Below are 15,071 nucleotides of genomic sequence, written 5' to 3'. Positions count from 1 at the left end.
GGAAGCAGGCTCCCTGCAGAGCAGAGAGCCCGATGTGGGACTCGATCCCAGGACCCCGAGATCATGACCTGAGCCGAAGGCAGAGGCTTAACCACTGAGCCACCCAGGTGCCCCCAGGGAATGACATTTTTGAAGGTTGATGTTATGTGACACTTCAGAACATCATCTAAACAACCTGGCAGTGTAATATACTCCCCGATTTACTGATGAAGGAGATAAAACTCAGTGAGGCTTATCTACAAAGTGGCAGACCTCGAGTTTGGACCTAAGCTGTAAAGCCTGTGTTCCCCCCAACTCTGGCTCTCTCGCATACAAGTGGAGGTGATAATGTTGCTTTTTCCTGTACATTTCTTCAAGGGATTAATAAGTTTTTTTCCCAAAAAATGAGAATGATCACCAGTCTAGATATTATGTTCAGCAATGTCACCCTCTAAAAGTAATGAGACGGTTTAGTACTCAAAATTACTGGATTCTGGTCCTTAAGCAATCAGTGGTCAGCTCGACAGCCGTGACATGGATAAGTCACCCAACTTCTTTGAGCTTCCATTTTCTCATTTGTAATATGAGAGCGTTCATTTAAATGAGCTCTCAATTCCCTTCCTGCCATCAGATTCTTTGAATCTAGTGGGTCCTTCACGAAAGTAGCCTTAGGCACTGCTTTTAATATTATAATGTTAAATATAGGTTAAGGGGCGCCTGGGTGGCTCAGTGGGTTAAAGCCTCTGCCTTCAGGTCGGGTCATGGTCTTTGGGTCCTGGGACCAGCCCCCTTCAGGCTCTCTGCTTGTCCGGGGGTCTGCCTCCCTGCCTCTCTCTGCCTGCCTTTCTGCCTACTTGTGATTTCTGTCTGTCAAATAAATAAATAAAATCTTAAATAAATAAATAAAAATAAGTTAAAAGCAACACAATGTATTATAGTCTGAAATGTAATACACCAGGTAGGTGGTACCACCCTCATTTCTTTAAGGTTAGGTCACTAACTCAAGTAAAGTATCTCTGATCTCTTCATGTTTTTAAGTTTATTTTAGAGCCTTGTCACAACTTACGTCATAAAGTAGATTCTTGGGGCACCTGGTTGGCTCAGTTGGGCATCTGACTCTTGATTTCGGCTCAGGTCATATCTCAGGGTCGTGAAATGGAGCCCCCTGTGGGGCTCCACGCTTAGCACTGAGTCTGCTTAAGATTCTCTCTCTCCCTCTCCTTCTGCCCCTCCCTATACTCTCTAAATATATCTAAATATATCTATATCTCTAAATATATCTAAATATATCTATATCTCTAAATATATACATACATACATGCATAAAATCTTAAAAAAAAAAAAAGAGTAGAGTCTTCAATTAGCCGATTTCAAAGAACCCAACCTTTTCCTGTGGACCTACATTGGACTTGCTAAATGAATCTTTCTGTATCATTACCAGGATTACCAAGTTGATAGGACTTACTCCAAAATTCTGCTCTAATGTGAGATTAACTTTGCATGTTACTTTCAGAATCAGTTACTCACCTACCGGTCTGCCATTTCAAATCACGGATTAAAAATGGATGGTCTAGAAAAGGAACTGGGTAGTTTGAATCATGAATTTGAAACTTTGCAAGAAAAGGTAACATGTTACATCAATAACGTTAACTTTTTATTGTTATTGTCCCCAAAATATTGATAGCTCTCCCTCCCAAAAATGGTTTGTTGCTAATGAATTTATTTTCATATAGATTCAAGTAAATTCCAGAAAAGCACAAGCATTACAAAACAATGTCGATCGGACCATCCAAAGTGCAAAAGAGCTGGACACAAAGATTAAAAATGTCATCCAGAATGTGCACAGTAAGGAGTTACTCAATCCAATTAAATATTTTTTTTATTACATAGCCTGTTCTGTGCCCTGAAAGAAACTCTCCTATAGAGTTCAGCATATGGAAGGGATCCTATAGTGACACTAAAAAACTAATATGAACCCTCCATAAAAATCTCTGCGCTTTTTTTTTTGTTTGCTTGTGTTTTAGTAGTCGACTGGAGTCCGGAATTCCCAGTTTAATAAACTACTCGATGTTTTCCAGTTCTCTTGAAGCAGATCTCTGGGACCAATGGGGACGGCAACAACCTGCCTCCGGGGGATTTTTCCAGAGAGTGGGCTGAAGCAGAGCGCATGATGAGAGAGCTACGGAACCGTGACTTTGGAAAGCAACTGAAAAAAGCAGAAGCTGATAAAAGAGAGGCTCGGCTCTGTAAGGACCTTTCCAGATCCTTGCATGCTGTCCATTCTAGTAGGCTTGAAATACATTGTGCAAAGTACAACAAAGTCGGGTCCCTGGGTACAGGTGGAGAGACTTGTCATTTCACTGTACAGGATTTTTTTTTAAGGTTTATTTATTTATTTTAGAGGGGTGGGGGAAGGGCAGAGAGAGAGGGAGAAAATCTCCAGCAGACTCTGTGCTGAGCCAAAATCAAGAGTTGGACCTTCAGTGGACTGAGCCTCCCAGACACCCCAACATACACGACTTTTAGAGCAGCGTGTGAACCTGGGTAGCCTTTCTGAGCTACCAAGAGGTGGTAAGAACATAACAACTTACTGTCATGCAAAAAAAAAAAAAAAAAAGAGAGAGAGAGAGATTCTTCTCCTAAGACATTAGCTACTGAGACCTCCTTTTTCTTCTTAACAACATTTTTCTTCTTCATTCAACTCCACCCAACTTTCTCATGGTATCATTTTTTAATGGTCACCTCACCACCATCAGGGTTAGGAATCACAAATTGATATTAGCACTACTATTGTGGAAACCAAAAACTGGGTGTAGATATTGAATATATCTAAAGGTTCTGGTGAGGGACAATGCCTCATTAGTTCAAAACTGAGAAACAGAAGTCTGGTGCATAGTTTTTCAAAGAGTGATCTTTCTTCTCTAATAAAATGGTACGTCAGTGGCTAATATACAGATGGTAACAGTTTTCTTTTACCATTTGTGGTGTTCAGATTTAATAGTAGTGTTTGCTTTTGACTGAGGGGACAGTGTTAGTTTGCAGTTAGTAGTCGTTCATAGTAGTAGAAGTAGTAGTAGTAGTATTAGTTGGTAGTGTTGGTAGTACTGTTTGGAGTATGCACTTTACCCTCTGCAGGTCTTGTTCAAGTGCCAAGACTGACTGGCCATGAAATTTGGGATCAGTCCCCTAGTTTCTCAGGCTGTCCTTTTCCATATCTGAAACATGAGACTGATACTACTGTTTTCATGTGGGTTATGTATGCACACATAGCCATGCATACAGCAGGTGCTGCATAAATGTTAGTTTCCTTTCCTGTTCCCTTACAAGTTCAAGGAAAACCAGGAAATGAGTGGAAACTCGGTTCTTCTTCTGTAGTCTTTATAGTTTAGCTTCAAGGTATTCATGTCTCAAGTGAAAAACAAAATGTGATGTATTCCAGTGCTGACTCGGATTAAGAGCTGGCTGGAACAGCACCAAGGCGAGAATGGTGCCCTTGTTAAGAGTCTACAGGATTCTTTGCATGACTATGAAGCCAAACTCAGCGACCTCCGTGCCATGCTACAGAAGGCAGCTGCCCAAGCAAAGCAGGCCACTGGCCTCAACCGAGAAAACGAGAAAGCTTTGGAATCCATCAAGGTGGGTCCATGGTCAGCATCTGCACGCTTTCATTAATGATGAGGTGGAGGAAGCAGGTATCTTTAACAAAGTGGCCTGGCTGGGCACCTGTCCACACATCTAGTCTGTGTGTGTCTGTCTGTATAGCAGATGCTCATCAAACAGGAATCGGGAATTAAATGCAAAACTAAAGTCATTCCTACTCCTCAGTCACCAGAAAAGATTGTGAATCAAACCACAGAGAAAGCGGAGCAAATGGCTTTACCCCTGCCCCAGGCTGACGGAGTACTGGAGGAATAATGTTGCCAAGTAGATGAAAAATGAAACCAATATTGCTATAATTAAATCCAAGGATATAATATATGTTTTAAATAAGCGACTTTTTGTGTCAGCTGGGTAAACCTCATTATAATCACCGGCAAAGGCATTTTAAGCCATTATCTGCATTACAGGAAATAGATTAAAATACAGGCCTCATGCAGGAGCTGCAGAGACCGGGTTTGGAGCGCAAGATTTCATAGTACTTGTGTTTGTTCAGTGGTGCACATTGTATGCTGAGACAGCAACACGAGCTTGTGGCCTTATAAAATGACAGAAAGGTCAGAGGGAAGTAACACAGGACTGAGCCCCAGCAAGAAGAATTTGGTAAAAGAAAATAAATAATATCTTAGTAGATGGCAATACGCTTAACTCCCAAGAACTCTTTAGACAGTGACTTTGCTGTTGGAAGTCACTGATGACGCCAGTGTCACCGATGATGATGGAGCATGATCCAATTTTGTCTTGGAGCTTTGATGGCTCCTTGCCTGGCCTCCCCAGGTCCTGTGTGCTCTCTTGTTGAGGACTTTGAAGCACCTGTGTGTCCTCATGGGGCCTGGCGCGCAGAGGATAGTGATGGTTGGTGCTGATTTGTTTAGTGAAAATCCCTGATTCTGCTTCACAAAGCAGAGCTGATTCACCTCATTGGCCCAGTCACTGCCTGGATAGGAAGCTTCTTCCCCAGCGTTAACTGTTGTTTTCCTGACATGGAGTTTGAGGAAACCATGACAACACACCCACACAGCAAAGGGAACTGATTTTCCGTCACTCTGTAGTTGCCTAGATGATACTTTAAGTTCAAGAGAAGCTCCAGGCTCTGAAATTACTTCTCTGCTGCAGTCCCAATGACTATGCTTCTGCCTTCTGATAACATGGCATGTCGTTCAAGCAGATATTCTTTTTTTTCTCTCCAGACACAAATCCAAGAAATGAATTCCCTGCGGAGTGATTTGTCCAAGTACCTAGCGACGGCAGACTCTTCCTTTCTGCAGACCAACGTGCTCTTGCAGCAGATGGGGGAAAGCCAGGAGGTAGAGACAAACTGCTTCTCCAGAAAACTGAAAAAACATTCAGATTGTATACGAGGAATCTAGAATATGGGCTAACCTGTGTTTTTTCTGCAATAGATGTCTTTTAGATGGAAGGAAATAAACCAAAATGTTTACTGTGCTGCCCCTTTGGGGTGCCCCGGTGCCAATGATGGGTCTTCCCTATGTCTAGTCCTATCACCTAATTAGCCCACAGCAAGCAAAGGTTGCTTTTGTGAAAACAAAACGAAATTGGAATGCTGGTTTTAAAACATCAAGCCTACTTTTATTATTAGCGGGGCCTATCTAGGACTGATCAAAGATTGACCCCATTAGCTGCCCAATGGGTATTTGGGAAATATCTTTTATAATCGCTACTTTTAAGTCAGAAAAAAGAAAGGGTTTGGTTTAGTACAACTTTACACTAATGATAACAGTGTGCTTTTATAAAATTTATCAAAGTGGGTATCCACCATAAGAAAAAAGTTCCAAAGTTGGGAAAAGTTAGAGATCTGTCGGTACCACTGCCGAAGTAATGCATCCCGGGAGCCTGAAGTTTATGAGAGTTCAAGAAAATGGCATATACATTGTTTGCTTCAATTGACACTGTCTCTGTTTACCTGGACACATAGGAATACAAAAAGTTAGCTGCCACTATAAAGGAAGAAAGACACAGGCTAAGTGACAAAGTGAGAGAACTCTCCCGGTCCGCCAGCAAAGCGTCCCTGGTGGCGGAGGCAGAAGCGCATGCGCAATCTTTGCAAGAGCTGGCAAAGCAGCTGGAGGAGTGAGTGAGCCCCGAGGTCTAACTGAACCGGGAGCTGGAGCCTAGTGTGCAAGCCTGCCCAACAACTGGTTCTCCAGAACAGGGTGGAGGGTGGGACCCAGGGCCCAGGACCCAATCCCACCTGCAACAGGGGTTTGATTCCCAGCTGCGTGCACGCCACCTCTGGTCTTCATTTGCCCAATGAATCGGGGAAGCTGGGGGAAGGGGCGGATGGAGATGGCTCCCGCTGCAAGCACTGGGGACTGCTGGAGCCCTTCGCCCGCACTGTCTTCCAGGATCAAGAGGAACACCAGCGGGAATGAGCTGGTGCGCTGTGCAGTGGACGCCGCCACGGCCTATGAGAACATTCTCAACGCCATCAAAGCGGCTGAGGACGCTGCCAACAAGGCCACCAGCGCGTCCGAGTCTGCGCTCCAGGTGGGCACCTGCGCTGGGACCCTTTCTTTTTGTATGCACTGAGAAATATAAACAAGCGTTATTATAAATCAGAATTCGCTATATAGAATAGACATGAACTTGCTCTAGATGTGGGCCATTTCTGTATTTCACTTGACGGTCTTGATCTGTGCTGCACAGCTGAAAAAACCATTTGTAAAACCAAATGGAAATTACACTGATTGTCAGTGTTGAACCAAGATGAGTGATATATCCTGCCCCGTTCTAGGAACGATTTAGGCTGTGATTAAGTATTGACATTTCCCAAGGAAGAGAGAGATTTTATGTACAGTGTGGTGATCATTTATTTCCCGTTATTTGTCTTTGCACCTAGGCATGTCTTAGCGTCCTATGGGACCTTCTCTGCACCATATAATATTCCTATACTTAAAAATAAAGAACAGAATATTAGACATCAGAGAATTAGGAGACAGAACTCCTTAGAAGGTTAAAGACGTTTTTCTCCCAAATATTGAACACCCAAAAGCAATTCAGTCCTGTCTCAGTTATTGAAGAGGGTATTTTGCGGACAGGGAGGAAAATGAAATAGGTGTTACACAGTTTGTCAGTTGGTCACCAGGGAAAGGTCTGCTTTGCTAAGCCTTGAATTCTCTATCTCCCTATAGTCCTAACTGTATCTTTTTCTTTTTTTTTTTAATTTTTATTTTTTTTAAAGATTACCCATTTATTCGACAGACAGAAATCACAAGTAGGCAGAGAGGCAGACAGAGAGAGAGGAGGAAGCAGGCTCCCTGCCAAGCAGAGAGCCCGATGTAGGACTCGATCCCAGGACCCTGGGATCACGACCTGAGCCAAAGGCAGAGGCTTAACCCCCTGAGCCACCCAGGTGCCCCTTCTTTTTTTTTTAAATAAAGATTTTTATTTATTTGACAGAGAGCTATCACAATTAGGCAGAGAGGCAGGCAGAGAGAGAGGAAGGGAAGCAGGCTCCCCGCTGAGCAGAGAGCCCAATGTGGGGCTCGATCCCAGGACCCCAGGATCATGACCTGAGCCGAAGGCAGAGGCTTAACCCACTGAGCTACCCAGGCGCCCCCCTAACTGTATTTTTTAAGAAAAAGTTTTTTTTTTTAAACATCCTTCCCACCTTTGAACCTCATCCTTTAAAGACTGAATGAAGATAAGACTTTTCAGAGTAGGATGAAAATCTCCCTCCACATTTCCTACCGTGTGCCACATGCTGGAGGCTGATGAATGCTTTGCTTTCAGACAGTGATAAAGGAAGATCTTCCTGGAAAAGCGAAAACCCTGAGTTCTGACAGTGATAAACTCTTGAAGCAAGCCAAGATAACAGAGAAACAGCTGCGGCAAGGTATTAGGGTTGGTGGGTAGGGGGTGGCTGGGATAGCCAAGGGCTTGAGAATGACCTATAAGACCAGAAGAAGTAGCAAATTCTAGAAGCAGATGCTCTCCTGGAATCTCAGTGTCAATGCAGATGATACCTTGTAAATCCAAGGTCTATTTTATAGATTTGATGTTTCTACCCAACATTCTCACATGTACTAAAATAACAAGAACCTCATGAGTATACGTAAATCTTAAAGGTGACAGGTCTCTTTGGGCCGGGACTTGAGGGCCTATCTCATTTAATCCAGAGGTGACCATGACATTGGAGATGTATACAACGTGTAGGGCTGGTTTCTCATTGAAGGCCCAGATAATAATTCCCGGTCACTGGGGCTTCAAACTTTCTTAAGTCCTAGAGTCTTAGTAGGTAAAAGTACCCAAATTACTACCACTGTGAAGCATGAGAATTTTTGAATCATAAATTTTATCTTTGAAAAGTTCCCATTTGCTTAATTTTTTTTACAAAACAATTAAACCATCTCAATCTCACCAAATTCCAGTGTTCTGAACATGCTGTCTCTTGATTTTTCTCTGGTCTCTCTTGTTCCTTCATGGCCAAGAAGTCGTCTTAGTCCGTTTAGTGATTAGATGCCTTCTGACAGTAAATAAATGTATTTATCTTTTTTTTTTCATTTAAGAAAAACCAATACATGAAAAATTACATCCAAAAAAAAAAAAATGTAGTGACATAGAATGATTAGCACATTGCAAGAATTAAGATTTCCTGGTATAACATCTCTTCCCTTTACAAAATCTGAGCTAAGAGGTGAGGTTTGGTTTTAAATAGGATTAGGATACTAAGACATCGGTATTTTTTTCTTTTGTTTCCTACCAGCTTGATTGCTTCTTTTTACCTTTTGATCCCCTTCACCCATTTTTCCCAACCCTACCCCCAGGTACAGACAGCCCCTAATATGTTCCCTGTATCTGTGAGCTTGTTGTTTTTGTTTTGAGGGTGTTTCTAGAGTCCACATACAAGAGAGATTGTGTGGTATTTGTCTACATTGTTATTTAAATCAGTCCTAGAATCACAATTTAAACCATATATCATCACTTGGTTCTTCAAGCATTCGCTGGTCATTTCCCATGACCCCAAATGGCAATATTATCAGCTAGGAATGTCTGTGAACTCCTTCCCTTTCACTAAATGGCTCTAAATGTGTCAGTCTGGTAACAAACAGAAACAAACAAAGCCTACTTTGTGTGTCTGTTTGCTTGGATAAGGCTCTCTCAATGGCACTTCTTTATTATATTCTGACGGAAGAGGCATTCTTTCTGCATTATTCATTCATTCATTCATTCATTCATTCATTCAATAAGTATGCCCTAATATCAAGCTCAGACTAGTGCCAGACAATGCACTGTGACATAGCAGTGAATTGGACAGTCACCTCTTTTTCTTACACTAAGCAGAGACATTTGCCCCAAACAGAGGGGAAGTTAAACCTCCCTTAAAAGATTAAGCCTCCCATTTCTTCTGAGGAGCCTGATAACCACAGGCTTGGGAATGCTCCTGGCCTTTGCAACCAGAGTCCCATGGAGCTGTGGGTCTAGGCACTTATAGTGGGTATCTCTGAGATGCACATCTGCTCACTGCTCTGCCAATGCTGGCTACTTCAGGCGCCACCAACACCAATGGAAGATCAAAAACCATAGGTAATTGCCTCCTGATGCTTTGTTTAATTGTAGAAATCAGCCCTGCTCTCAACAACCTTCAACAGACTCTGAAAGTTATAACAGTTCAGAAAGGGTTGATTGACACCAATATCACCGCCATTCGTGATGACCTTCGTGGGATACAGAGAGGTCAGCATCTCCCTACCCCCGCCCCCCACCCCTGTCCTTGGCTTCTTTTTTTCGACCATTTCAGATCCTTAAACCTCCCTCTGTGTGTGCATTAGATGACATCAGTGGTATGATCAGTAGTGCAAAGAGCATGGTCAGAAATGCCAACGACATCACAAATGAGGTGTTAGATGGGCTCGGCCCCATTCAGACAGATGTGACAAGAATTAAAGATACGTATGGGAGCACACAGCGTGAAGACTTCAACAAGGCTCTCACCGATGCGGATAACTCAGGTATCAGGCGTCCTTTGGCCAGGACATCTTATCCATTTTGTGCATTGTTATGTGCTTTGGTCGATTTATTTAAATTCTTCTCTGGTAAAGCCCAAAATTAGAAATTTAAAATATTAGAAAGTGGAGCACCTGGGTGGCTCAGTGGGTCGAGCCTCTGCCTTTGGCTCAGGTCATGGCCTCAGGGTCCTGGCATCAAGCCCCACATCCAGCTCTCGGCTTGGTGGGGAGCCTGCTTCCCCTTCTCTCTCTCTGCCTGCCTCTCTGCTTGTGATCTCTGTCAAATAAATAAATAAAATCTTTTTAAAAATATTAGAAAGTAGTTTCACATAATACATTCAAAAATATAGGTATTCTATTAGACTAGGTAAGATTTTTTTAATTCATTAACATTGTTATTGATTTTCCATTTTATAGAGCGGAGATACAGATCCCTTAATCATGAGGTATTAAGTTATAATTGATACTAAGGATCAAAAAACAGAGGTTTAGGGGCGCCTGGGTGGCTTAGTGGGTTGGGCCTCTGCCTTAGGCTCAGGGCATGGTCCCAGGGTCCTGGGATCGAGCCCTGCATGGGGCTCTCTGTTTGGCAGGGAGCCTGCTTCCCCCCAACCCACCTGCCTACTTGTGATCTCTGTCTGTCAAATAAATAGATAAAAATCTTAAAAAAAAAAAAAAACAGAGGTTTATTTTCTTCTGTAGTGGTCAAGAAAGATGATTTGATAACTAGATTGTAGGTAAAAATCCATGATGTATTTAGGGAAGGTATTACCTGACTCTGAGTCATCCTACCCAATATTTGGGGACCAAATATAACACTTGACAAATATTGTCAATGAGAAAATCTGTATTTAACCTTTTCTCAACTCACATTTATAAATTTGTTTTGTCATCTCACCAACAGTAAGGAAATTAACCAATAAACTGCCTGATCTTTTGAGCAAGATTGAAAGTATCAACCACCAGCTCTTGCCACTAGGCAACATCTCTGATAATGTGGACCGTATCCGGGAGCTAATTCAGCAGGCCAGAGATGCTGCAAATAAGGTAGGTGTGTCCCCACATCGTCAGGCACCAAGGCTCCATCTTTGAGAAGTTACCACATTCACCAAGAAAGGGAAGACATTTGTTTACACATGAACTGGTTGTCTTTCTTCTAATTCTTTGGTTGTTTGGAAAGTGAAAGTTGACTTTCTTCTGTCAACCTTCAAAACCACACGTTACCTTCATGCCCTAAATGATCTGGTATGTCAGAGACCTGAAGCGGTTTCTTCCCCACTGAGTTTATGCAGGCGGGATGAAGGGTTCTCCAGACCCCATTGGTGAAGTGTTATTGCAAGTTCAAGTAAGGGTTCTATCATCAGAATGTACTGCTATGATACTGCACAGATCCTACTTTCTTATTATAACTTGGACGTTGTAGAATCCACCTTTACTGAGGACAGAGGATGATAGCAGATTTTCTTCACTGGAACACAAATTCATCAGCCTTTCTCGTTTAAACCTGACAGTATTTACCTGAATTCCTGACACTTCTCTCTCAAGAATTTGTTTTGTCCTAAAACAATATTAATGAAACAGCTTGCATTTTTCATCCACCCCCTTGTGAGATATTTAGAGACAGAGGGTCAAGAAACCAAGTCATAGTATCACTGCCTAAGGACGCTGTGGTTGATTCCAAGGCTCACTATTACTTCTTTTGAGCCCTAACGTCTGGGAAAAGAGAAGAACTCCCAACATAAAACCTTTAGCAGGGGGGTTCTTGGGTGGCTCAGTAGGTTAAGTGTCTGCCTTTGGCTCAGGTCACAATCCCGGGGTCCTGGGATGGAGCCCCACATCAGGCTCTGCACTCCTCAGGCACCCTGCTTCTCCCTCTCCCTCTGCCTGCCACTCCTCCTGCTTGTGCTCTCCCTCTCTCGGTCAAATAAATGAATAAAATCTTTAAAAACAAAACAAAAACCTCTAGTAGAAAAAGAGCATAAGGCACAGTTGGAAGACACTACTTTTTCACACCCATTCATGCTTTATAAAAACCAAATGAGAAATAGTATGTTTCTAGCTTTTGCCCTTCTATGTTCATTCACTAATTTGTCCAACAAAATTTGAAACGTATAATACCGTGGTTAAGAACTTGTTAACCAAACCAGAGTGCCTTGGTTTTGATCCTAGTAACCAATCCTAGCTCTGTCACTTATGAGCTGTAGGACCTTGGGCCAGCCACTTCACCTCTCTGTGCCTCATTTTGTTCATCTGTAGAGGAGGGTACATAATAATGGCCCCCAAGAGATTTTTAAGATTAAACTATGTGATGTAAAATAGGTCCTGGCTAATAGTACCATGTAAGTGGAAAATAATAAAATACAACTTAAAAATAAGCCAGCACTTTTGAGCACCTGGGTTTTGTGGCACTCTCCTGGGTACCCAGGACAGAGAGATTAGGAAGCCATAGTCCTGGCCTCAGGTTACTCACCAGCTGCTAAGTGCTGCAGCTGGTAAGCAGACTAAGAAGCTGGATAAAGCTGTATTGAGAAGGTCTTGACAACACTCATTTCTACCTGGAGAGTCTTAGAATGGTACTAAAGGACATGTAGAAGAATGTTCAATGTGACACAGCTTGTCATCACAAAAAATAATTGGAAAAAAAAGCCAAATGTTCATCAATAGGAGATGGCTAAAACTGATAAATGTATACAAATGTATACAATGTATACAATGTGATCAATGTATGCATGCCACAATAAATGTAAATGAGCTGGAGCCAATAGGTATGTCAACATAGATAAATCTACAAACAGAGGGAGGCCAAGAAAACAAGTTATAGATGAGTGTGTAGAGATACCATTTATATTAAAATATTTAAAACATGAGAAATAAGACTAATTACAGTTTACAAATAGATGCATTTTGGTAAAAATAGTGCAACATTAGATTCCTATGCATAGGAATCTAAATTCAGGTTCTGAAGGCCTTTAAGGTGGGAGAGGGGAATGGGGACAAGGTGAGATTTGCAAGGAGCTTCAGTTATACAACTTATGTGTAATTTATTAAGAATGTAGTGAATATACAGGTATATTCTACATCATTTTATGTATACATGAGATGGTTTCCTAATTAAAAAAAATTTAAGGGCGCCTGGGTTGCTCAGTGTGTTGGGCCTCTGCCTTCGGCTCGGGTCATGATCTCGGGGTCCTGGGATCGAGTCCCGTGTCGGGCTCTCTGCTTGGCGGGGAGCCTGCTTCCTCCTCTCTTTCTCTCTGCCTGCCTCTCTGCCTGTTTGGTCTCTCTCTGTCAAATAAATAAATAAAATCTTAAAAAAAAAAAAAATTTAAAAGACTGAGAGTTTTCCAGGTGACAAAGGGCATGCCAGGAAAGACTCAGGTTGTGGTTGGGTAGACTGGAGGGCAGAGGGGAGGAGACATAGAGGCATCAAATGAGCCTGTAAAGTGGGTGAGGGGTGCTCAGTCACAAGCACATTTGAGAAATGACAGCCCACACTACTGCTAAGTATGCCACTCCAACATAATACCTTGCATAAACCAGGTTTTCTATAAATATTTAAATGCTTTGGGGCACCTGGGTGGCTCAGTGGGTTAAGCCGCTGCCTTCGGCTCAGGTCATGATCTCAGGGTCCTGGGATCAAGCCCCACATCGGGCTCTCTGCTCAGCAGGGAGCCTGCTTCCCTCTCTCTCTCTCTCTCTCTCTGCCTGCCTCTCTGCCTACTTGTGGTCTCTCTCTGTCAAATAAATAAATAAAATCTTTAAAAATATATATTTAAATGCTTGATAGACAAGATATACTTGGTGTAGGTATCATTCCAGGAGTCATTCTTTAGATTATTAAGGAATATTTATTTTCTGTATTTGAATGCCATCTACCCAAGCTGGTCCACAGACCAGCACTCATCAGAGAAATTAGAAATTTTGTTATTGGTCCATTATATATAAATATAAAGCTGAAGGTATATGTCTAAAAACTTTTAATAATTTGAATTGCCTCAAAAGTCAAGCTTGGGATAGTAGGTATGTATTTTGCATACCTTCTTTATTTCATTTCTCTAATAATTTCATTTTTAATATGTTTACAAAAGTATTGTTCCAGGGCAGATTAGAGAGAGGGAAAAAAAATGATCCTTCACCAACTGAGTTTGAAAAGCACTGTTTTAGAGAGCCCTGATGCATTCATTTTTAAGGAGTGAATGCCTATAATAAATGCAACCGTAACATGTAATATATTAATGGAGAATGATTTCTTAAAGAATTTATTTAAAAAATACTTTTGATGTGTTATATATCTACAACACACCAGGCACCATGCTAAGCGCTTCCATACGTGCTAGGTCATCTGTACAAAACCTTCTAGGGCTGCAGCATAATTATATTATGATTATAATAAGGATTATCATTTCTGGTACAGAGAACTAGATGCACTTCTCAAAGACCCTGACTGGCAAGCAGGAAGAACATGAATGCTTTGTTACCCAGCTCCTGAAACACCTTCATGAGTGTATAAGACAGATCTAGGAGACATGCACACTCCTTTGCCCTTTATCATAACAACTGGGAAATGCTGGTGTAGAGCTGAAAGAAGTCATGGCAGAGTCCCAGGCTGGCCCTCTGAGCATACCCCCTTCCCTCACAGAAGAATCTTTAATGACATAGATCTTTACCCTCACAGGTCGCTATCCCCATGAGGTTCAATGGTAAATCTGGAGTTGAAGTCCGGGTGCCAAATGACCTAGAAGACTTGAAAGGATACACCTCTCTTTCTTTGTTTCTCCAAAGACCTGACTCAAGAGAATATGGGAGGACGGAGAATATGTTTGTGATGTACCTCGGAAATAAAGATGTAAGTATTCCTTCAACATTTCTCTTGTTTTTAGAACAATATGGCCTGAGGACTTTTTTTTTTTTTAATATTGGTTATATATTTGCTGCATGACCACCAAATTTAGTGGCCCAAAGCAACAGTAAAAATTTATTATTTCACACTGTTTCTATGGTATGATGTTCAAGAATGGCTTAGCTAGATGGCTTCATTCAGGGGCTCTCATGAGGTGTCTCGCAAGGTGTTGGCTGGGGCTGCAGTCATCTGAAGGCTTGACGGAGGCTGGAGATTAGCTTTCAGTTTGGCTCACTCACATGCCTTGTGCGTTAGCACTGGCTGTTAGCAGGAGGGATTTTTTCATGCCACATGGTCCTCTCCATAGGGCTGTTAAGTGTCCACACGACACAGCAGAAGGCTTCCCCTGGAATGTTGTTGGGGTGACCATGTCGCCATCACCAACCCGCCATCATCTTTGTGGGTTGAATTGTGGCCCAAAAGAATATGGTTTTTGAGACACATGTCTCAAACATGTCATTGCCATTTGCACAGCAGGAAGAAATCCCACCTGTATGTCAGCAGACTCCACCCCCTCTGATGGCATCACAAGGGGCAGATTGTTATCTGTTGGCCTTATCTGATGG

The 15,071-nt window shown here is 42.2% G+C and overlaps 1 protein-coding gene across 3 annotated transcripts in view; it reads left to right on the top strand.

The window, feature by feature from the left end:
- The window catches only part of LAMA3 (laminin subunit alpha 3), a 262,818-nt gene that overhangs the window by 208,312 nt on the left and 39,435 nt on the right, over positions 1-15,071 (top strand). For all 3 annotated transcript variants that reach the window (XM_047697035.1, XM_047697036.1, XM_047697037.1), the window contains 12 exons: positions 1,493-1,603; positions 1,713-1,824; positions 2,058-2,225; positions 3,419-3,615; positions 4,827-4,943; positions 5,573-5,727; positions 6,003-6,144; positions 7,390-7,492; positions 9,217-9,333; positions 9,429-9,608; positions 10,510-10,652; positions 14,281-14,451. In XM_047697035.1, coding sequence (XP_047552991.1) covers positions 1,493-1,603; positions 1,713-1,824; positions 2,058-2,225; positions 3,419-3,615; positions 4,827-4,943; positions 5,573-5,727; positions 6,003-6,144; positions 7,390-7,492; positions 9,217-9,333; positions 9,429-9,608; positions 10,510-10,652; positions 14,281-14,451 — 1,716 coding nt within the window. The remainder of the gene's footprint in view (positions 1-1,492; positions 1,604-1,712; positions 1,825-2,057; positions 2,226-3,418; positions 3,616-4,826; positions 4,944-5,572; positions 5,728-6,002; positions 6,145-7,389; positions 7,493-9,216; positions 9,334-9,428; positions 9,609-10,509; positions 10,653-14,280; positions 14,452-15,071) is intronic.

This window comes from Lutra lutra, chromosome 12 (genome assembly GCF_902655055.1).
Source record: "Lutra lutra chromosome 12, mLutLut1.2, whole genome shotgun sequence".
Taxonomy (NCBI): domain Eukaryota; kingdom Metazoa; phylum Chordata; class Mammalia; order Carnivora; family Mustelidae; genus Lutra; species Lutra lutra.
The sequence above is the reverse complement of the archived record's forward strand: the minus strand, read 5'-3'. Positions and strand labels throughout refer to the sequence as shown.